This window comes from Perna viridis, chromosome 12, assembly GCF_037379345.1.
Source record: "Perna viridis isolate PV_CMFRI_1.1 ecotype Kerala chromosome 12, ASM3737934v1, whole genome shotgun sequence".
Taxonomy (NCBI): Eukaryota; Metazoa; Mollusca; class Bivalvia; order Mytilida; family Mytilidae; genus Perna; species Perna viridis.
The window spans coordinates 15,123,334-15,146,594 of record NC_142456.1 but is presented as its reverse complement, the minus strand read 5'-3'; the positions used below and the strand labels follow the sequence as shown (position 1 = coordinate 15,146,594).

The following is a 23,261-nucleotide window of genomic DNA, read 5'->3' as shown; positions in this document are numbered from 1 at the left end:
GTAAAAAGAACAAGGCAGATCCTATTGATGAAGCTGAAACAAACAAGTTATATGAGAGACAGATTCTTGGAGGAAGTGAGTTTTGTTATGTCACTCTTTAAATTTGGAAATGTATCCACCATTTTTCAATTATAAATATTTATTATGCAAAGTTAACTCAAAGTGCATTTTTGAAACAGCCTTTTAACTCTTTTTGAAAAAAAAATTAGAAGCATAATACAATGCAAATCTGTTAAATTTGTTTTTTAGTTTAAGGTTTAGAATAATTGGTTCATATGATTCAAATTTAATTAATTTTGTACTTCAGGTAACCCAAGGTCTTTACTTAATACAGTGTGGATGAACAATGGTATCTACTTCAACTTTAGGGGACGCCAGGACCATGTAAACCTTTTAAATGGAGATTTGGAACTGAAGAAAGATCCTAGGGGAACTGAGTATGTTGAATTCACTGGTATGTTGAAAATTAGATATTTGTTATACTTTTTAGCATATTATGTCATGTACGTTGCACAATTCATTAGCCATTTTCCTCATCAAACTATTGGTTTTTTTTTTGTTATAAAATCTAAAAGATGTAGTCAACTGTATTTTGTTTTTGATAATTATCCTTGTTAATCATGTTAATACTTTATTTTGATAGATTCTTCCATAGATTATCTAATTAAAATTTACATGTAGATTTACAATATTTTCAAAATTCTAATTTCAGAACGTAGTACAAAAACCAGAAATGGAGCCAAAAAAGGAGACTTTAGAAATGTGTCGCCAAAGATGTTTGCTCGACCTACAAATCCGAATTGTCCAGTAAAAATGTATAAGTCATATATTGAGCATATGCCGGAAGATATAAGAAATGAAAAATCCCAGAGGTTTTATTTGCGTCCGCTTCAAAATCCAAAAACAGATGTTTGGTATTCACACGCGCCGCTTGGAAAAAACACTATTGGAAAAATGATGAAAACAATGGCCAATCTTGGTGAACTGGAAGGGAGAAAAACTAATCATTCGACCCGAAAAACGTTTGCTACAACATTACTTGATGCAGATCTCCCGAATACCGATGTTGCTCAGTTGGGTGGTTGGAAAAGTGTCCAAACCCTAAATGAATATGCTGCACCCAATTTAAAAAAACAGAAAACTGCTTCAGATATACTATCTCATACTTTCCTCCCTAAAGTAGATGAAGTTGATGTAAATACTAACTCAAGTGAAATCAACATTGAAGAATCAAACTGTCACGATGCTGAAGACAAAATTGAAAATGAGAATTCTAGTCAGATTACAGCAGAATTTTTCCATGACAATAATAATAACCCAATTCAGAAAGTTGCAGAATCAATGTCTTCATCTCAATCTAATACGATGACCGTTGCTCAAAAAAAGGAAAGTAATCCGTTTTCCCTTTTTTGTGGCGCTACCATTAATGGAGGAGTTATCAATTTAAACATTGTCCGTGCTGGTGGGAAAAGACCGAATGATGACAATATATAAACAGCAACCTGAAAAGTTGTTGAACTCAATTTAATTTGTTACTCTTAGCAAATTCACAGGAGTTCTTGTTCTCAAGTTCTTCAAATGAAGAAATTTAAATACATGTATTTTAACAATGAACGTTAATTGTAATATGTTAATTGTTATTGTTCAGATTTATTTGTTCGAAAAAAATCTGATTTACCATGTAGATTTGTCCTTTGTTTTTTTTTTCAGTCAATTCCTTGACAATTTAAAAAAAATATGTCTTTTTTTTCATACATTTAATTGATCTACATGTATGTTTCATAAAGGGATCACTTTATGGCTAAGTTCTTCGCCTCGGGCCAATACAAGTGATCTCAACCCAATACGACTGTACTTGGACATAATACAGGATTAATATGAAAATAACCATTTAATAACCCTATAGTATTTAGATAAATCTAAAGGCGGTTTAAATGTCATTGATATAGAATTTAAGTTAAAAGCCTTGCGCTTGAAACATATTAGTGATATTATCGAGTGTAGAAAGGTAAAATATGTTCACCTGTCCATTTATTGGATTGGATTTAATCTTCGATTCTATAATTATACATTTGGTTCTTTAAATATACCGCATAGTGAGTATATACCTGTTTTTTTATTTATGTTGTCTTAGGGTTTTGAATGAGTTCAAGGTTAACTGTACTGACGTGAATTTAAGGGGAATAACTACAAGAAGTACATACAATGAGTTGTTAGATTGTAAAGATTATAAACCTAGGATTGTTGTTCATAGTCCAGAGATTAATTTTAAACAAGTGTTTAAAAATGTTTTTGATAAGTTTATAGACAGATTTTCTAGAGATGTTATATTTAGAATTGTTCATGGTATTTTACCTACGAATAGTTTGATGTTTAATTACAATATTTATAAGTTTAATACTTGTACTTTTTGTGCACGGAGACCTGAAACTTTAAGACATTTGTTCTTTGAGTGTGGTCATATTTCACAGTTATTATTATTATTGAAAAACTGGATACTTGCTGTGTCTCATGGCAGTATTCTGTTAGAATTTAAACATATATTGTTTAGGGACATTCATTGTCCATCAAATAAGTTTAAGAGCATTGTGTTACTTTTGATTAGTTTATTTTGTAAATCTGTGTGGTTACATAGAAATGTTAAAAAGTTTGATAGGAAGCATGTACTTCCTAATGATACATATATGTTTTTCCTACAGCAGTTACGTTTACGTATTTTGGCTGATTTTGAGAGATTCTCTACGGAGACATTTTGTGATTATTGTTGTTTGACAGATTTATTCTGTTCTTTACAAAATGATGATCTGAAGATCCATTTCATGTAGTTTGTGCAGAATATATAGATTATCTTGCTTTTGCATAAATTACTTTATATCTTGAATATGTTCCACGTTGTATAGTTTTTCATATTAAGTAAAAATTATTGCTGGATTATCTAGCATAAGTATGTATATATTTTTGATAATTATCGTGTCAGGTTGCCTGACGGATATTTGTATTTAATTGTTGTACTATATTACTATAGTGCTGTTCTATCTGTAATATTGCTGTTTTAATTAGTACTACCAGTAATATAGTAATTAAATGTTTGAAATATAAAAAAAAAGTATCTGTTCTTATCAGCTTAATATCTGATACGTGCCCTATGTGGGTACTTCGATATTAAACTGATTTTTGCACCTGGGTGAGATGTTGAGTGCTTGCACCACTCTTGCCACGGGTTGGCCTGGTATTGCAGTACCACCAGGATCGGCCCACTCTCCCTTTCGGGAGAGAATTAAATTAAATAGAAGACCAGTTTTCCCTTTAAACTGCTACACAGTACACACAGCGGACATGACAAATACATAGAGTAAAAAAATAATTCTCCCGAGGAGGGACAGCAAAAAAAATAATAAAATAATAATAGGCCAAAACAAATAAAAAAAAATAATAATGAAAACATAGGGACCCGACCGACCTGTAAATGAGAATTATTATTTTTATTTTTTTATTTTATTTTATTTTTTTTATGATACTTTTTTATATTTTATTTTTTTTTTATTATTACTTTTTTTTATTACTATTCTATTTATTTATTATTTTAGATTTGCTACCCCTCCCCCCCCCCAAAAAAAAGAAGTAAAAAAATTAAACCGGCACATCTTTTATATTTTGTGCAGCTTTTCTTTATTCACAGACGGACGAGACCATTGGATAAAGTACAGACGTACGGAAGTGCAAGACGACGTTATGTCCCCTTACTTATTGTTTCGCAATTTCCCCTATCGACGAGAGTACACATGGGACGTCGCCCGCTGCTAGAAATGTAAGTAAACAAAGCTCATGCAATTTCCCCAGATATTAGGCAGGTGATTTTTTGAGGATCGAGACCTAGGCCGTCCGTGACATGCTAAACACGTTTTGCACGTGGAGCACGATTTTCTTTATTGTGTGACACGACTTTCTTATGAAAATTGTCTGAAATCAATATGTTATGGTGACACTGTAAGCGTTTCCTATTATTCCAGTTATTTCCCTTTGAACGCCTTTGTTTTTTTTTTTTTTTGTTTTGTTTTTTTTTTTCTTTTGACAAAAATTGAGACGCAGGATTGACACGAAGTTTTAAGGCACATTCTTCATCTAGCATCAGTAGCCTAGCGGTAGAGACGCTGAGCCAGCATGCCGGAGGTGTTGGGTTCGAGTCCCGGTCGGGGGCTTGAAAAAATTTGAAAGTATCATATTAAATGTAACTTAACTTAACTTGAATTGTAATTGCTAATTGCGAGGTCGGAATGTGTTTTTGATATGTTTTGTTTTTTCTTGGATGCGAAATGCATTGAAACAGCAGGAAAAAAAATCACAGAACCCGGCACCCTGGTCAGAGCTGCACACTACATGCAAGCGAGGACCTTTACAGACGGTTTTCGACAGAGCCGCCGAGATTGTCTCCATGCTCGTACACTTTTTCTTCCGTCGTATTTAAATAGCCGAGTGACAGAAAAATCGACGATTACAGTACGTTATAGCGACACCTTGATTTAAATGCAATGTCGAATACGTAAGTCAAACGTTGTCTCTCCTTTTCTAGCATTGCCCTATATGTGTGATAGCAAAACTTTCCCTTCTATAAATTTCAGCAGACTTGCCGACTTTCGACGAAATCGACAGTGAAGCATAAATGACACCAGACAGTCCAGTGCCGCTAAGTACAGGTTTGAAGGGAAAACGGTTGGAAATTTTGCACATAAATTGAGAGAAAAAAACCTCTTCAAGAGAGAAGTTTCCAATGAACATCTAGGAGAACTTTCTGTAAATCGGCATCGCTTCTCGGCCTTTTGGCTATGATCTACGTATTATAGTCAAAGTAGCGAGCTTTCGCTTAATATATAAGTATTTATATTTATTATTAAAAGTGTAAAGTATGGGCCTTCGTCCGGAAATCGCGAGATGTACCCTGAAGGTTAAGATTAATCAGCCTGTATCCAATAGATCTGAACTGTTGAAATTATTGAACGATAATTTTGAGGAACTGTCTATTTATACTACTATTACAGCTGTTTACAAGTGTTCGGACTATAGCCGAGATTGGTATATCACTTTTAAATCGGCCGATACTGTCGATGTTTTTTGCACCAGTGAGGGTCGTAAGGATACACGTGGTGGATTGGAATTTGTGTTTGATCGTTTGGACCGTCGTACGGTCCATATCCGGGTGCATTGGTTTCCAATGCACTACAGTTCCGACCCAGTGAAAACGTATTTGGAGCGTTTTGGAACAGTAAGGAAATTTGACTATGACACTCAACTCTTGGAGAATGGTGTCAACATACAGACAGGGGTTATCTGTGCTGAGATTCTATCTACTGAATCTCAGTACCAGGAGATTCCCTATACTTTTTCAATTGAAGGGAAGAAAGTTTTAGTCACCGTTTTGGGCCGTCCAAGTATGAGCCTAAAATGTAATCAGATAGGCCATAGCAGAGCTAAGTGTCCGCGCAAGGTATCTGAGGGGAGAGGGAGGACTTACGCAGATGCAGCTGCTAATAATACAGACCCTCCTGCAGGCCAAGTGCGGCAGGAGGCGATGGAAGCCTCTATAGGCCAAGTGCGACAGAGCGCTACTGAGGTCGGTTCTGCAGGCCAAGTGCGGCAGAACCTGACCATTGCTGACTCTCTTGCAGGCCAAGTGCGGCAAGAGAATAGTGCCACTGGTGATGAGTGGAATACAGTCCACCAGAGAAGAAAACGGAAAGGTTCTTCTCCGGAAGAGGAGTTAGATGTTAAAGACTCCAGAGTGGTTTATTTCCTGGGCGATCCGCCAGATATGTAACTATATTTACACATATATATATTTCTGTTTACAACCATGGCTTGTATAATGGATTGTGATTGTATTTTAATGTCCCCTGATAAGACTGCCCTTCTGTCCTTGGATTGTTTAGCCTTATGGGGTATTTTATCAAGTATTTTCTTTACTTGTTTATATATCGTTTTCATTTATAAAGGTTTCTTAGAGTACGTTTTTCTTCATTTTATCAATGAACTTTGTTCATTTATTTGCATTCTAGATTTAGACCTTTAAATGCTCACTTTAGAGTTCATATCCATTCTATTCTATTGTTTCAATTTTATTTCCAAAATCTACTCACTTCAGAGAGATTTTACCCTACTTATTTTGTAGTTATACTTAACGCCTTGTGCGTTTGTATAATTGATTGTAATTTTTTCTTTACACCTTTACTATTAAGGTATGTAATTCTATTGTTTGTCTGTATGTGCATTGTTCTTCAAAGAGTTGTCATAGTCATTTAATATTTACTGAGAACACTATGTCTGATTCTCAGAAAGTGAGTTATATTTCTTTAATATGTAAAGATACTAGTAAGCATTATGATATGAAGTGTTATAGACCAATTAGTCTAATGAATATTGATGTGAAAATTTTAAGTAAGCTTATTTGTAATAGAATGTCTAAGGTTGTGGATAGTATTATTGGTATAGACCAAACTTGTGCTATTAGGGGGAGGTCTATTTTAGATAATTGTCATTTGCACCGTAATATTGTCGATTATGTGAATCAGAAAAATTTACCATGTGCTTATATTTCTTTAGATCAAGAGAAAGCTTTTGATCGAGTTAATCATGACTTTTTGTTTAGTGTATTGGAAAAGTTTAACTTTGGTCCAAATATTATTAAGTGGATCAAGATATTATATAATGATTTGTCTTCTTGTGTATTGGTGAATAATTTTATTTCGCAACCTGTTAAAATTACTCGATCTGTAAAACAAGGGTGTAGTTTGTCACCATTATTGTATGTTCTATGTTTAGAACCATTTATTAGAAAAGTTATTCTTGATATTGATATTAAAGGTATTCAGCTTCCAGGTTCTTCGGAACAATGTAAAATCTCAGCTTTTGCTGATGATAGTACTGGTATTTTAACTACAGATAAAAGTATAAGTAAGTTTTTGTATTGGATTGATTTATTTGGTAGAGGTAGTGGTAGTAAGTTGAATTTACAGAAAACTAAAGGTTTATTTTTAGGGGCTTGGAAAAATAGAAAAGAAAACCATCGTTTTGGTATTGATTTTGTTGATGTTTTAAAGATAGTTGGAATTAAGATTGGTAATAAGTTAACACAGGATGATTTGTGGAATCCTGTTTATATTAAATTTGAAAAAGTTTTGAATAGTTGGAAGCGTAGAAAGCTATCTCTTGTTGAGAAAGTTATTATTTGTAACTTACTTGCTTGTTCAAAGCTATGGTATATTGGCAGTGTTATGCACATGTCGAAGTTTTATATTAAGAAATTTCAGAAATGTATTTTTAGCTTTATATGGAATAGTAAGGCTGAGCCTATGAGTAGAATACGATTTATTAACTGATGACTTAAAACACAATGTAAATTGCCCCTTTAATACAACAGGAGGTTTTAGCAACCATAATTTATACAGGGCAATTGCCCTGTATTAATTTAATACTGGGCACATGCCCTGTATTAATTCTGGCCCTGTATAAAAGTTAAACTTGTCCGCCATTTTGTTTGCCAAAACTGACTATAAATTCACAGTGTTATGTGGAATAGACCATAACTATCGCTTTTATCCGAAATAGACTATAGTTTTACAATTTCTAGCAGATGTTAGTAAACAAACATGGATGCATCTGAAAGGATGTGTGATCGGCATGCTAAAAGTTGTGAGGAAATGCTGGAGGTGTTGACGCATGACCTTATGAGGTACGAAACACTTTTTGAACAGAGTGAACTGTTTGCCCTCGCGTCAGCCCTTGCAGAAACTGTCCAGACGGACGATAGCGGAACAGTTTATGTTGAGCTGCCAGTCACTGGTGAGCAAGAAACAGATGACCATGATGAAAAGGAAAACACCCTTCCAAGTAACAGTTATCAAAAGAGTCCTCCCTTCCCTTCAAATGAACGTTTTATACCAGTGACTACAGAGGACACAGACAATTTCATCGCAAGCAACAGAAATAAAAACACCAACTATAAGACCAAATCTGATATGAAGATTTTCAACGACTGGTTGTTGGCCACAGAGGAGTATAGAGATGTTACAGATATTCCAGCAGTCGAACTTGACTCCCTGTTAGCCAGATTTTACCTGTCACATTTTTTGCAGACTATTGATTTAGCAAATGTAAAAGAAATTCTCTGGGCCTTTTAAATATCACATTTTTTTTCACACATTTTATTGTCCAAATCATTTCGGCCTTCCTTGTGATGTCATCAAGGATAGGTTGTGGGTCCCCTAAAGTAAAAGTAGGCCATTATTTCCTTATTGAAATGACAAAATAATATTTTGAAATGAAAATGAAATAAAAATGAAATCAAATTTGCCATTGCCCTACACTCCCACCCCCTTTCCCTATATTTTTACAAAATTTTGTTGTGGATCTAGATATGAATATGATTTGCTAAATATTTTTAATATCTTATTTTATGCTTTATAATTTCAGGTGTACGAAAAAAAGATGGATCAGAGTATGAGCCGGACTCCATCACAAGTATTAAGAACAGTATTGATAGACATTTAAGAAATAACAAAAGTCAAATTGATATTAAGTCTGACAGGGTGTTCGCCCATTCCAGAGCAGTGTTAGAATCTAAAAGAAAGCACTTAAAAGCAGAAGGAAAAGGAAGTAAAAAGAACAAGGCAGATCCTATTGATGAAGCTGAAACAAACAAGTTATATGAGAGACAGATTCTTGGAGGAAGTGAGTTTTGTTATGTCACTCTTTAAATTTGGAAATGTATCCACCATTTTTCAATTATAAATATTTATTATGCAAAGTTAACTCAAAGTGCATTTTTGAAACAGCCTTTTAACTCTTTTTGAAAAAAAAATTAGAAGCATAATACAATGCAAATCTGTTAAATTTGTTTTTTAGTTTAAGGTTTAGAATAATTGGTTCATATGATTCAAATTTAATTAATTTTGTACTTCAGGTAACCCAAGGTCTTTACTTAATACAGTGTGGATGAACAATGGTATCTACTTCAACTTTAGGGGACGCCAGGACCATGTAAACCTTTTAAATGGAGATTTGGAACTGAAGAAAGATCCTAGGGGAACTGAGTATGTTGAATTCACTGGTATGTTGAAAATTAGATATTTGTTATACTTTTTAGCATATTATGTCATGTACGTTGCACAATTCATTAGCCATTTTCCTCATCAAACTATTGGTTTTTTTTTGGTTATAAAATCTAAAAGATGTAGTCAACTGTATTTTGTTTTTGATAATTATCCTTGTTAATCATGTTAATACTTTATTTTGATAGATTCTTCCATAGATTATCTAATTAAAATTTACATGTAGATTTACAATATTTTCAAAATTCTAATTTCAGAACGTAGTACAAAAACCAGAAATGGAGCCAAAAAAGGAGACTTTAGAAATGTGTCGCCAAAGATGTTTGCTCGACCTACAAATCCGAATTGTCCAGTAAAAATGTATAAGTCATATATTGAGCATATGCCGGAAGATATAAGAAATGAAAAATCCCAGAGGTTTTATTTGCGTCCGCTTCAAAATCCAAAAACAGATGTTTGGTATTCACACGCGCCGCTTGGAAAAAACACTATTGGAAAAATGATGAAAACAATGGCCAATCTTGGTGAACTGGAAGGGAGAAAAACTAATCATTCGACCCGAAAAACGTTTGCTACAACATTACTTGATGCAGATCTCCCGAATACCGATGTTGCTCAGTTGGGTGGTTGGAAAAGTGTCCAAACCCTAAATGAATATGCTGCACCCAATTTAAAAAAACAGAAAACTGCTTCAGATATACTATCTCATACTTTCCTCCCTAAAGTAGATGTAAATACTAACTCAAGTGAAATCAACATTGAAGAATCAAACTGTCACGATGCTGAAGACAAAATTGAAAATGAGAATTCTAGTCAGATTACAGCAGAATTTTTCCATGACAATAATAATAACCCAATTCAGAAAGTTGCAGAATCAATGTCTTCATCTCAATCTAATACGATGACCGTTGCTCAAAAAAAGGAAAGTAATCCGTTTTCCCTTTTTTGTGGCGCTACCATTAATGGAGGAGTTATCAATTTAAACATTGTCCGTGCTGGTGGGAAAAGACCGAATGATGACAATATATAAACAGCAACCTGAAAAGTTGTTGAACTCAATTTAATTTGTTACTCTTAGCAAATTCACAGGAGTTCTTGTTCTCAAGTTCTTCAAATGAAGAAATTTAAATACATGTATTTTAACAATGAACGTTAATTGTAATATGTTAATTGTTATTGTTCAGATTTATTTGTTCGAAAAAAATCTGATTTACCATGTAGATTTGTCCTTTGTTTTTTTTTTCAGTCAATTCCTTGACAATTTAAAAAAAATATGTCTTTTTTTTCATACATTTAATTGATCTACATGTATGTTTCATAAAGGGATCACTTTATGGCTAAGTTCTTCGCCTCGGGCCAATACAAGTGATCTCAACCCAATACGACTGTACTTGGACATAATACAGGATTAATATGAAAATAACCATTTAATAACCCTATAGTATTTAGATAAATCTAAAGGCGGTTTAAATGTCATTGATATAGAATTTAAGTTAAAAGCCTTGCGCTTGAAACATATTAGTGATATTATCGAGTGTAGAAAGGTAAAATATGTTCACCTGTCCATTTATTGGATTGGATTTAATCTTCGATTCTATAATTATACATTTGGTTCTTTAAATATACCGCATAGTGAGTATATACCTGTTTTTTTATTTATGTTGTCTTAGGGTTTTGAATGAGTTCAAGGTTAACTGTACTGACGTGAATTTAAGGGGAATAACTACAAGAAGTACATACAATGAGTTGTTAGATTGTAAAGATTATAAACCTAGGATTGTTGTTCATAGTCCAGAGATTAATTTTAAACAAGTGTTTAAAAATGTTTTTGATAAGTTTATAGACAGATTTTCTAGAGATGTTATATTTAGAATTGTTCATGGTATTTTACCTACGAATAGTTTGATGTTTAATTACAATATTTATAAGTTTAATACTTGTACTTTTTGTGCACGGAGACCTGAAACTTTAAGACATTTGTTCTTTGAGTGTGGTCATATTTCACAGTTATTATTATTATTGAAAAACTGGATACTTGCTGTGTCTCATGGCAGTATTCTGTTAGAATTTAAACATATATTGTTTAGGGACATTCATTGTCCATCAAATAAGTTTAAGAGCATTGTGTTACTTTTGATTAGTTTATTTTGTAAATCTGTGTGGTTACATAGAAATGTTAAAAAGTTTGATAGGAAGCATGTACTTCCTAATGATACATATATGTTTTTCCTACAGCAGTTACGTTTACGTATTTTGGCTGATTTTGAGAGATTCTCTACGGAGACATTTTGTGATTATTGGTGTTTGACAGATTTATTCTGTTCTTTACAAAATGATGATCTGAAGATCCATTTCATGTAGTTTGTGCAGAATATATAGATTATCTTGCTTTTGCATAAATTACTTTATATCTTGAATATGTTCCACGTTGTATAGTTTTTCATATTAAGTAAAAATTATTGCTGGATTATCTAGCATAAGTATGTATATATTTTTGATAATTATCGTGTCAGGTTGCCTGACGGATATTTGTATTTAATTGTTGTACTATATTACTATAGTGCTGTTCTATCTGTAATATTGCTGTTTTAATTAGTACTACCAGTAATATAGTAATTAAATGTTTGAAATATAAAAAAAAAGTATCTGTTCTTATCAGCTTAATATCTGATACGTGCCCTATGTGGGTACTTCGATATTAAACTGATTTTTGCACCTGGGTGAGATGTTGAGTGCTTGCACCACTCTTGCCACGGGTTGGCCTGGTATTGCAGTACCACCAGGATCGGCCCACTCTCCCTTTCGGGAGAGAATTAAATTAAATAGAAGACCAGTTTTCCCTTTAAACTGCTACACAGTACACACAGCGGACATGACAAATACATAGAGTAAAAAAATAATTCTCCCGAGGAGGGACAGCAAAAAAAATAATAAAATAATAATAGGCCAAAACAAATAAAAAAAAATAATAATGAAAACATAGGGACCCGACCGACCTGTAAATGAGAATTATTATTTTTATTTTTTTATTTTATTTTATTTTTTTTATGATACTTTTTTATATTTTATTTTTTTTTTATTATTACTTTTTTTTATTACTATTCTATTTATTTATTATTTTAGATTTGCTACCCCTCCCCCCCCCCAAAAAAAAAGAAGTAAAAAAATTAAACCGGCACATCTTTTATATTTTGTGCAGCTTTTCTTTATTCACAGACGGACGAGACCATTGGATAAAGTACAGACGTACGGAAGTGCAAGACGACGTTATGTCCCCTTACTTATTGTTTCGCAATTTCCCCTATCGACGAGAGTACACATGGGACGTCGCCCGCTGCTAGAAATGTAAGTAAACAAAGCTCATGCAATTTCCCCAGATATTAGGCAGGTGATTTTTTGAGGATCGAGACCTAGGCCGTCCGTGACATGCTAAACACGTTTTGCACGTGGAGCACGATTTTCTTTATTGTGTGACACGACTTTCTTATGAAAATTGTCTGAAATCAATATGTTATGGTGACACTGTAAGCGTTTCCTATTATTCCAGTTATTTCCCTTTGAACGCCTTTGTTTTGTTTTGTTTTGTTTTGTTTTTCTTTTGACAAAAATTGAGACGCAGGATTGACACGAAGTTTTAAGGCACATTCTTCATCTAGCATCAGTAGCCTAGCGGTAGAGACGCTGAGCCAGCATGCCGGAGGTGTTGGGTTCGAGTCCCGGTCGGGGGCTTGAAAAAATTTGAAAGTATCATATTAAATGTAACTTAACTTAACTTGAATTGTAATTGCTAATTGCGAGGTCGGAATGTGTTTTTGATATGTTTTGTTTTTTCTTGGATGCGAAATGCATTGAAACAGCAGGAAAAAAAATCACAGAACCCGGCACCCTGGTCAGAGCTGCACACTACATACAAGCGAGGACCTTTACAGACGGTTTTCGACAGAGCCGCCGAGATTGCCTCCATGCTCGTACACTTTTTCTTCCGTCGTATTTAAATAGCCGAGTGACAGAAAAATCGACGATTACAGTACGTTATAGCGACACCTTGATTTAAATGCAATGTCGAATACGTAAGTCAAACGTTGTCTCTCCTTTTCTAGCATTGCCCTATATGTGTGATAGCAAAACTTTCCCTTCTATAAATTTCAGCAGACTTGCCGACTTTCGACGAAATCGACAGTGAAGCATAAATGACACCAGACAGTCCAGTGCCGCTAAGTACAGGTTTGAAGGGAAAACGGTTGGAAATTTTGCACATAAATTGAGAGAAAAAAACCTCTTCAAGAGAGAAGTTTCCAATGAACATCTAGGAGAACTTTCTGTAAATCGGCATCGCTTCTCGGCCTTTTGGCTATGATCTACGTATTATAGTCAAAGTAGCGAGCTTTCGCTTAATATATAAGTATTTATATTTATTATTAAAAGTGTAAAGTATGGGCCTTCGTCCGGAAATCGCGAGATGTACCCTGAAGGTTAAGATTAATCAGCCTGTATCCAATAGATCTGAACTGTTGAAATTATTGAACGATAATTTTGAGGAACTGTCTATTTATACTACTATTACAGCTGTTTACAAGTGTTCGGACTATAGCCGAGATTGGTATATCACTTTTAAATCGGCCGATACTGTCGATGTTTTTTGCACCAGTGAGGGTCGTAAGGATACACGTGGTGGATTGGAATTTGTGTTTGATCGTTTGGACCGTCGTACGGTCCATATCCGGGTGCATTGGTTTCCAATGCACTACAGTTCCGACCCAGTGAAAACGTATTTGGAGCGTTTTGGAACAGTAAGGAAATTTGACTATGACACTCAACTCTTGGAGAATGGTGTCAACATACAGACAGGGGTTATCTGTGCCGAGATTCTATCTACTGAATCTCAGTACCAGGAGATTCCCTATACTTTTTCAATTGAAGGGAAGAAAGTTTTAGTCACCGTTTTGGGCCGTCCAAGTATGAGCCTAAAATGTAATCAGATAGGCCATAGCAGAGCCAAGTGTCCGCGCAAGGTATCTGAGGGGAGAGGGAGGACTTACGCAGATGCAGCTGCTAATAATACAGACCCTCCTGCAGGCCAAGTGCGGCAGGAGGCGATGGAAGCCTCTATAGGCCAAGTGCGACAGAGCGCTACTGAGGTCGGTTCTGCAGGCCAAGTGCGGCAGAACCTGACCATTGCTGACTCTCTTGCAGGCCAAGTGCGGCAAGAGAATAGTGCCACTGGTGATGAGTGGAATACAGTCCACCAGAGAAGAAAACGGAAAGGTTCTTCTCCGGAAGAGGAGTTAGATGTTAAAGACTCCAGAGTGGTTTATTTCCTGGGCGATCCGCCAGATATGTAACTATATTTACACATATATATATTTCTGTTTACAACCATGGCTTGTATAATGGATTCTGATTGTAATTTAATGTCCCCTGATAAGACTGCCCTTCTGTCCTTGGATTGTTTAGCCTTATGGGGTATTTTATCAAGTATTTTCTTTACTTGTTTATATATCGTTTTCATTTATAAAGGTTTCTTAGAGTACGTTTTTCTTCATTTTATCAATGAACTTTTGTTCATTTATTTTCATTCTAGATTTAGACCTTTAAATGCTCACTTTAGAGTTCATATCCATTCTATTCTATTGTTTCAATTTTATTTCCAAAATCTACTCACTTCAGAGAGATTTTACCCTACTTATTTTGTAGTTATACTTAACGCCTTGTGCGTTTGTATAATTGATTGTAATTTTTTCTTTACACCTTTACTATTAAGGTATGTAATTCTATTGTTTGTCTGTATGTGCATTGTTCTTCAAAGAGTTGTCATAGTCATTTAATATTTACTGAGAACACTATGTCTGATTCTCAGAAAGTGAGTTATATTTCTTTAATATGTAAAGATACTAGTAAGCATTATGATATGAAGTGTTATAGACCAATTAGTCTAATGAATATTAATGTGAAAATTTTAAGTAAGCTTATTTGTAATAGAATGTCTAAGGTTGTGGATAGTATTATTGGTATAGACCAAACTTGTGCTATTAGGGGGAGGTCTATTTTAGATAATTGTCATTTGCACCGTAATATTGTCGATTATGTGAATCAGAAAAATTTACCATGTGCTTTTATTTCTTTAGATCAAGAGAAAGCTTTTGATCGAGTTAATCATGACTTTTTGTTTAGTGTATTGGAAAAGTTTAACTTTGGTCCAAATATTATTAAGTGGATCAAGATATTATATAATGATTTGTCTTCTTGTGTATTGGTGAATAATTTTATTTCGCAACCTGTTAAAATTACTCGATCTGTAAAACAAGGGTGTAGTTTGTCACCATTATTGTATGTTCTATGTTTAGAACCATTTATTAGAAAAGTTATTCTTGATATTGATATTAAAGGTATTCAGCTTCCAGGTTCTTCGGAACAATGTAAAATCTCAGCTTTTGCTGATGATAGTACTGGTATTTTAACTACAGATAAAAGTATAAGCAAGTTTTTGTATTGGATTGATTTATTTGGTAGAGGTAGTGGTAGTAAGTTGAATTTACAGAAAACTAAAGGTTTATTTTTAGGGGCTTGGAAAAATAGAAAAGAAAACCATCGTTTTGGTATTGATTTTGTTGATGTTTTAAAGATAGTTGGAATTAAGATTGGTAATAAGTTAACACAGGATGATTTGTGGAATCCTGTTTATATTAAATTTGAAAAAGTTTTGAATAGTTGGAAGCGTAGAAAGCTATCTCTTGTTGAGAAAGTTATTATTTGTAACTTACTTGCTTGTTCAAAGCTATGGTATATTGGCAGTGTTATGCACATGTCGAAGTTTTATATTAAGAAATTTCAGAAATGTATTTTTAGCTTTATATGGAATAGTAAGGCTGAGCCTATGAGTAGAATACGATTTATTAACTGATGACTTAAAACACAATGTAAATTGCCCCTTTAATACAACAGGAGGTTTTAGCAACCATAATTTATACAGGGCAATTGCCCTGTATTAATTTAATACTGGGCACATGCCCTGTATTAATTCTGGCCCTGTATAAAAGTTAAACTTGTCCGCCATTTTGTTTGCCAAAACTGACTATAAATTCACAGTGTTATGTGGAATAGACCATAACTATCGCTTTTATCCGAAATAGACTATAGTTTTACAATTTCTAGCAGATGTTAGTAAACAAACATGGATGCATCTGAAAGGATGTGTGATCGGCATGCTAAAAGTTGTGAGGAAATGCTGGAGGTGTTGACGCATGACCTTATGAGGTACGAAACACTTTTTGAACAGAGTGAACTGTTTGCCCTCGCGTCAGCCCTTGCAGAAACTGTCCAGACGGACGATAGCGGAACAGTTTATGTTGAGCTGCCAGTCACTGGTGAGCAAGAAACAGATGACCATGATGAAAAGGAAAACACCCTTCCAAGTAACAGTTATCAAAAGAGTCCTCCCTTCCCTTCAAATGAACGTTTTATACCAGTGACTACAGAGGACACAGACAATTTCATCGCAAGCAACAGAAATAAAAACACCAACTATAAGACCAAATCTGATATGAAGATTTTCAACGACTGGTTGTTGGCCACAGAGGAGTATAGAGATGTTACAGATATTCCAGCAGTCGAACTTGACTCCCTGTTAGCCAGATTTTACCTGTCACATTTTTTGCAGACTATTGATTTAGCAAATGTAAAAGAAATTCTCTGGGCCTTTTAAATATCACATTTTTTTTTCACACATTTTATTGTCCAAATCATTTCGGCCTTCCTTGTGATGTCATCAAGGATAGGTTGTGGGTCCCCTAAAGTAAAAGTAGGCCATTATTTCCTTATTGAAATGACAAAATAATATTTTGAAATGAAAATGAAATAAAAATGAAATCAAATTTGCCATTGCCCTACACTCCCACCCCCTTTCCCTATATTTTTACAAAATTTTGTTGTGGATCTAGATATGAATATGATTTGCTAAATATTTTTAATATCTTATTTTATGCTTTATAATTTCAGGTGTACGAAAAAAAGATGGATCAGAGTATGAGCCGGACTCCATCACAAGTATTAAGAACAGTATTGATAGACATTTAAGAAATAACAAAAGTCAAATTGATATTAAGTCTGACAGGGTGTTCGCCCATTCCAGAGCAGTGTTAGAATCTAAAAGAAAGCACTTAAAAGCAGAAGGAAAAGGAAGTAAAAAGAACAAGGCAGATCCTATTGATGAAGCTGAAACAAACAAGTTATATGAGAGACAGATTCTTGGAGGAAGTGAGTTTTGTTATGTCACTCTTTAAATTTGGAAATGTATCCACCATTTTTCAATTATAAATATTTATTATGCAAAGTTAACTCAAAGTGCATTTTTGAAACAGCCTTTTAACTCTTTTTGAAAAAAAAATTAGAAGCATAATACAACGCAAATCTGTTAAATTTGTTTTTTAGTTTAAGGTTTAGAATAATTGGTTCATATGATTCAAATTTAATTAATTTTGTACTTCAGGTAACCCAAGGTCTTTACTTAATACAGTGTGGATGAACAATGGTATCTACTTCAACTTTAGGGGACGCCAGGACCATGTAAACCTTTTAAATGGAGATTTGGAACTGAAGAAAGATCCTAGGGGAACTGAGTATGTTGAATTCACTGGTATGTTGAAAATTAGATATTTGTTATACTTTTTAGCATATTATGTCATGTACGTTGCACAATTCATTAGCCATTTTCCTCATCAAACTATTGTTTTTTTTTTTGTTATAAAATCTAAAAGATGTAGTCAACTGTATTTTGTTTTTGATAATTATCCTTGTTAATCATGTTAATACTTTATTTTGATAGATTCTTCCATAGATTATCTAATTAAAATTTACATGTAGATTTACAATATTTTCAAAATTCTAATTTCAGAACGTAGTACAAAAACCAGAAATGGAGCCAAAAAAGGAGACTTTAGAAATGTGTCGCCAAAGATGTTTGCTCAACCTACAAATCCGAATTGTCCAGTAAAAATGTATAAGTCATATATTGAGCATATGCCGGAAGATATAAGAAATGAAAAATCCCAGAGGTTTTATTTGCGTCCGCTTCAAAATCCAAAAACAGATGTTTGGTATTCACACGCGCCGCTTGGAAAAAACACTATTGGAAAAATGATGAAAACAATGGCCAATCTTGGTGAACTGGAAGGGAGAAAAACTAATCATTCGACCCGAAAAACGTTTGCTACAACATTACTTGATGCAGATCTCCCGAATACCGATGTTGCTCAGTTGGGTGGTTGGAAAAGTGTCCAAACCCTAAATGAATATGCTGCACCCAATTTAAAAAAACAGAAAACTGCTTCAGATATACCATCTCATACTTTCCTCCCTAAAGTAGATGAAGTTGATGTAAATACTAACTCAAGTGAAATCAACATTGAAGAATCAAACTGTCACGATGCTGAAGACAAAATTGAAAATGAGAATTCTAGTCAGATTACAGCAGAATTTTTCCATGACAATAATAATAACCCAATTCAGAAAGTTGCAGAATCAATGTCTTCATCTCAATCTAATACGATGACCGTTGCTCAAAAAAAGGAAAGTAATCCGTTTTCCCTTTTTTGTGGCGCTACCATTAATGGAGGAGTTATCAATTTAAACATTGTCCGTGCTGGTGGGAAAAGACCAAATGATGACAATATATAAACAGCAACCTGAAAAGTTGTTGAACTCAATTTAATTTGTTACTCTTAGCAAATTCACAGGAGTTCTTGTTCTCAAGTTCTTCAAATGAAGAAATTTAAATACATGTATTTTAACAATGAACGTTAATTGCAATATGTTAATTGTTATTGTTCAGATTTATTTGTTCGAAAAAAATCTGATTTACCATGTAGATTTGTCCTTTGTTTTTTTTTTTTTCAGTCAATTCCTTGACAATTTAAAAAAAATATGTCTTTTTTTTCATACATTTAATTGATCTACATGTATGTTTCATAAAGGGATCACTTTATGGCTAAGTTCTTCGCCTCGGGCCAATACAAGTGATCTCAACCCAATACGACTGTACTTGGACATAATACAGGATTAATATGAAAATAACCATTTAATAACCCTATAGTATTTAGATAAATCTAAAGGCGGTTTAAATGTCTTTGATATAGAATTTAAGTTAAAAGCCTTGCGCTTGAAACATATTAGTGATATTATCGAGTGTAGAAAGGTAAAATATGTTCACCTGTCCATTTATTGGATTGGATTTAATCTTCGATTCTATAATTATACATTTGGTTCTTTAAATATACCGCATAGTGAGTATATACCTGTTTTTTATTTATGTTGTCTTAGGGTTTTGAATGAGTTCAAGGTTAACTGTACTGACGTGAATTTAAGGGGAATAACTACAAGAAGTATATACAATGAGTTGTTAGATTGTAAAGATTATAAACCTAGGATTGTTGTTCATAGTCCAGAGATTAATTTTAAACAAGTGTTTAAAAATGTTTTTGATAAGTTTATAGACAGATTTTCTAGAGATGTTATATTTAGAATTGTTCATGGTATTTTACCTACGAATAGTTTGATGTTTAATTACAATATTTATAAGCTTAATACTTGTACTTTTTGTGCACGGAGACCTGAAACTTTAAGACATTTGTTCTTTGAGTGTGGTCATATTTCACAGTTATTATTATTGAAAAACTGGATACTTGCTGTGTCTCATGGAAGTATTCTGTTAGAGTTTAAACATATATTGTTTAGGGACATTCATTGTCCATCAAATACGTTCAAGAGCATTGCGTTACTTTTAATTAGTTTATTTTGTAAATCTGTGTGGTTACATAGAAATGTTAAAAAGTTTGATAGGAAGCATGTACTTCCTAATGATACATATATGTTTTTCCTACAGCAGTTACGTTTACGTATTTTGGCTGATTTTGAGAGATTCTCTACGGAGACATTTTGTGATTATTGGTGTTTGACAGATTTATTCTGTTCTTTACAAAATGATGATCTGAAGATCCATTTCATGTAGTTTGTGCAGAATATATAGATCGTCTTGCTTTTGCATAAATTATTTTATATCTTGAATATGTTCCACGTTGTATAGTTTTTCATATTAAGTAAAAATTATTGCTGGATTATCTAGCACAAGTATGTATATATTTTTCATAATTATCGTGTCAGGTTGCCTGACGGATATTAGTATTTAATTGTTGTATTATATTACTATAGTGCTGTTCTATCTGTGATATTGCTGTTTTAATTAGTACTACCAGTAATATAGTAATTAAATGTTTGAAATATAAAAAAAAAAGTATCTGTTCTTATCAGCTTAATATCTGATACGTGCCCTGTGTGGGTACTTCGATATTAAACTGATTTTTGCACCTGGGTGAGATGTTAAATGCTTGCACCACTCTTGCCACGGGTTGGCCTGGTATTGCAGTACCTCCAGGATCGGCCCACTCTCCCTTTCGGGAGAGAATCAAATTAAATAGAAGACCAGATTTCCCTTTAAACTGCTACACAGTACACACAGCGGACATGACAAATACATATGGTTTGTTTGTTTGTTTGTTGGGGTTTAACGTCCGAGCAGCAATATTTCAGCTATATTCAGACAATGAACATGAAATGGATGATAAAATGAACATGAAATGAAAAAAAAAAGAATGGGTCACAAGGATAATAGGGTCGACAAATTTTGATTGCCACTGGAAAAAGGGGGATGGGTATGGTCGGGCAATTCAGCCTCCTGTGGCGAAGCGCAAAGGTTCCTACTCCTATCGAATACCACAGCAGGGTTCTTTAACGTGCGAGGAACGTGGCATCTTTCCCAACACGGTGCACCACTATGGTTTGCGGTCAGGTTTTCCGTATTATAGCCTGACAACCCCAGCATGTAACACGCCAGAGGTACCCCATTCCACCACCTGGGGCACACATTCCAGTTGCTCTGTGGGCAGAGCGCCTAGCCCCCGGCTAGGTTTCTGAGCACTATTTAGTCGCCTTTTACGACAAGCTTAGCGCTACTGCAGGCCTATTCTTTTAACACCCGGACCTGCACGGGGTTCCAGAATGCTAGGGTCGGCAAGTTGTTCGTGTTATAGCCGGACAACTCCAGCATGTAACGCGTCAAGGATACCCCATTAAAGGGTTCTGAGCACAATTGAGAGGCCTTACATAATGAACTCAACGTTGCTGCAGTTCAAATCTTTTGACACCCGGTCCTCCACAAGACCACGTTTTACATAAATTTTATTTATTTGATCTTGAACTTGACGTCTCTTCACAATAATCAAGATGAAATGAAAAGGACATCGTGATTGGACCTATACTTAAGTCTCTACTATCTGTGTCAACGATCTTCTTGCTCCTGAGGAGGGCAGAAGGCCATAAATTTTTTCCTCTGTTTCAGTCTGTTAATATTTTTAGGTGTCACGACACATTACCCATTTTCCGTATTATATGTGTCCCGTGCAGGTCCGGGTGTGAAAAGAATAGGCCTCCAGCAGCGCCAAGCTTGTCGTAAAAGGCGACTAAATAGTGCTCAGAAAGCTAGCCAGGGGTTAGGCGCTCTGCCCACAGAGCAACTGGGATGTGTGCCCCAGGTGGTTGAATGGGGTACCCCTGGCGTGTTACATGCTGGGGTTGTCAGGTTATAATACGGAAAACCTGACCGCAAACAATAGTGTTGGGAAAGATGCCACATTCCTCGCACGTTAAAGAACCCTTCTGTGATATTCTCCCGGAATAGGAACCATAGGGCTCCGCCACAGGAGGCAAAATTGCCCGACCCTACCCACCTCTCCGTTTCCAGTGGCAATCAAAATTTGTCGACCCCATTATCCTTGTGCCCATCCCTTTTTTCATTTCATCATCATTTCATGTTTCACGTCCGAGCAGCAATATTTCAGCTATATTCAGACGATGAACATGAAATAAGGATGGGACACAAGGATTATAGGGTCGACTAATTTTGACTGCCACTAGAAAAAGGGGGATGGGCAAGGTCGGGCAATTTAGCCTCCTGTGGCGGAGTGTTAAGGTTCCTACTCCTATCGAATACCACAGCAGGGTTCTTTAACGTGCGAGGAACGTGACATCTTTCCCAACACGGTGCACCACTATGGTTTGCGGTCAGGTTTTTCGTAGTATAGCCTGACAACCCCAGCGTGTAACATGCCAGGGGTACCCCATTCCACCACCTGGGGCACACATCCCAGTTGTTCTGTGCGCAGAACACATAGCCCCCGGCTAAGTTTCTGAACACTATTTAGTCGCCTTTTACGACAAACTTGGAGCTGCTGCAGGCCTATTCTTATAACACCGGGACCTGGACGAGGCAGATGCAGTTGCAATATGCAACAAAAGTCGCATGTAAGAAAGAATATATATGAAAAATATACTACTACAAAGGTTCAAATGATGTATATTTTATTGCATTTGCTATTGCAGTTTATTTGTTTCTTTGTTTGTTGGGGTTTAACGTCCGGGCAGCAATATTTCAGCAATATTCAGACGATGAACATGAAATGATGATGAAATGAAAAAGGGATGGGACACAAGGATAATGGGGTCGAAATATTTTGATTGCCACTGGAAATAAGGAGAGGTGGGTAGGGTCGGGCAATTTAGCCTTCTGGGCTGAGTCCTATGGTTCTTACTCCGAGAGAGTACCACAGTAGGGTTCTTTATCGTGCGAGGAACGTGGCATCTTTCCCAACGGTGCACCACTATGGTTTGCGGTCAGGTTTTCCGTATTATAGCCTGACCACCCCAGCATGTAACACGCCAGGGGTACCCCATTCCACCACATGGGGCACACATCCCAGTTGCTCTGTGAGCAGAGCGCCTAGCCCCCGGCTATGTTTCTGAGCACTATTTAGTCGCCTTTTACGACAAGCTTAGCGCTACTGCAGGCCTATTCTTTTAACACCCGGACCTGCACGGGGTCAAATACATAGGGTAAAAAAATAATTCTCCCGAGGAGGGACAGCAAAAAAAAAATAATAAAATAATAATAGGCCAAAGCAAATAAAAAAAATAATAATGAAAACATAGGGACCCGACCGACCTGTAAATGAGAATTATTATTTTTATTTTTTATATTTTATTTTTTTATTACTATTTTATTTATTTATTATTTTAGATTTGCTACCCCTCCCCCCCAAAAAAAATAGAAAAAAA

General features: G+C 35.0%; 3 protein-coding genes, 1 non-coding gene and 2 pseudogenes across 6 annotated transcripts; all 6 read left to right on the top strand.

Moving 5' to 3' along the window:
* The first annotated feature begins 3 nt into the window (after positions 1-3).
* LOC148601346 (uncharacterized) lies at positions 4-1,556 on the top strand. The gene is made up of 3 exons (XM_088556053.1): positions 4-75; positions 308-454; positions 713-1,556. The coding sequence occupies exons 2-3, from the start codon at positions 340-342 to the stop codon at positions 1,492-1,494; spliced, it is 897 nt and encodes a 298-aa protein (XP_088412179.1). The 5' UTR covers positions 4-75; positions 308-339; the 3' UTR covers positions 1,495-1,556.
* Positions 1,557-3,043: 1,487 nt separating this feature from the next.
* Positions 3,044-3,263, top strand: LOC148601345 (U2 spliceosomal RNA; annotated as a pseudogene).
* Positions 3,264-5,653: 2,390 nt separating this feature from the next.
* Positions 5,654-10,191, top strand: LOC148601344 (uncharacterized protein KIAA1958-like). 2 transcript variants are annotated; one of them, XM_088555951.1, is made up of 4 exons: positions 5,654-5,808; positions 8,464-8,721; positions 8,954-9,100; positions 9,359-10,189. In XM_088555951.1, the coding sequence occupies exons 1-4, from the start codon at positions 5,760-5,762 to the stop codon at positions 10,129-10,131; spliced, it is 1,227 nt and encodes a 408-aa protein (XP_088412077.1). In that variant the 5' UTR covers positions 5,654-5,759; the 3' UTR covers positions 10,132-10,189. The 2 variants fall into 2 exon arrangements, with proteins under 2 accessions (XP_088412077.1, XP_088412076.1); XM_088555950.1 differs by lacking the exon at positions 5,654-5,808 and adding an exon at positions 6,606-7,833 and having other exon boundaries at positions 9,359-10,191.
* Positions 10,192-11,680: 1,489 nt separating this feature from the next.
* On the top strand, positions 11,681-11,900 carry LOC148601343 (U2 spliceosomal RNA; annotated as a pseudogene).
* A 2,235-nt stretch (positions 11,901-14,135) lies between these two features.
* LOC148601342 (uncharacterized protein KIAA1958-like) lies at positions 14,136-18,885 on the top strand. Of its 2 annotated transcripts, none has more exons than XM_088556142.1 (4): positions 14,136-14,439; positions 17,097-17,354; positions 17,587-17,733; positions 17,992-18,885. In XM_088556142.1, exons 1-4 carry the CDS (start codon positions 14,391-14,393, stop codon positions 18,771-18,773), a joined length of 1,236 nt encoding a protein of 411 aa, XP_088412268.1. In that variant the 5' UTR covers positions 14,136-14,390; the 3' UTR covers positions 18,774-18,885. The 2 variants fall into 2 exon arrangements, with proteins under 2 accessions (XP_088412268.1, XP_088412267.1); XM_088556141.1 differs by lacking the exon at positions 14,136-14,439 and adding an exon at positions 15,613-16,465.
* Positions 18,886-20,358: 1,473 nt separating this feature from the next.
* On the top strand, positions 20,359-20,542 carry LOC148601341 (U2 spliceosomal RNA). Its single transcript, XR_015917532.1, has one exon. It is a non-coding gene; the product is annotated as a U2 spliceosomal RNA (small nuclear RNA).
* Positions 20,543-23,261: the final 2,719 nt, after the last annotated feature.

Bases quoted from the DNA above. Each gene is read 5' to 3' on its own strand.
- LOC148601346 (XM_088556053.1), top strand. From the start codon at position 340: ATGAACAATGGTATCTACTTCAACTTTAGGGGACGCCAGGACCATGTA. The intron at 455-712 runs GTATGTTGAAAA...TTCTAATTTCAG, and splicing joins TGAGTATGTTGAATTCACTG to AACGTAGTACAAAAACCAGA.
- LOC148601342 (XM_088556141.1), top strand. From the start codon at position 16,273: ATGGATGCATCTGAAAGGATGTGTGATCGGCATGCTAAAAGTTGTGAG. The intron at 16,466-17,096 runs GTGAGCAAGAAA...TTATAATTTCAG, and splicing joins TGTTGAGCTGCCAGTCACTG to GTGTACGAAAAAAAGATGGA. The intron at 17,734-17,991 runs GTATGTTGAAAA...TTCTAATTTCAG, and splicing joins TGAGTATGTTGAATTCACTG to AACGTAGTACAAAAACCAGA.
- LOC148601344 (XM_088555950.1), top strand. From the start codon at position 7,641: ATGGATGCATCTGAAAGGATGTGTGATCGGCATGCTAAAAGTTGTGAG. The intron at 8,722-8,953 runs GTGAGTTTTGTT...TTTGTACTTCAG, and splicing joins GAGACAGATTCTTGGAGGAA to GTAACCCAAGGTCTTTACTT. The intron at 9,101-9,358 runs GTATGTTGAAAA...TTCTAATTTCAG, and splicing joins TGAGTATGTTGAATTCACTG to AACGTAGTACAAAAACCAGA.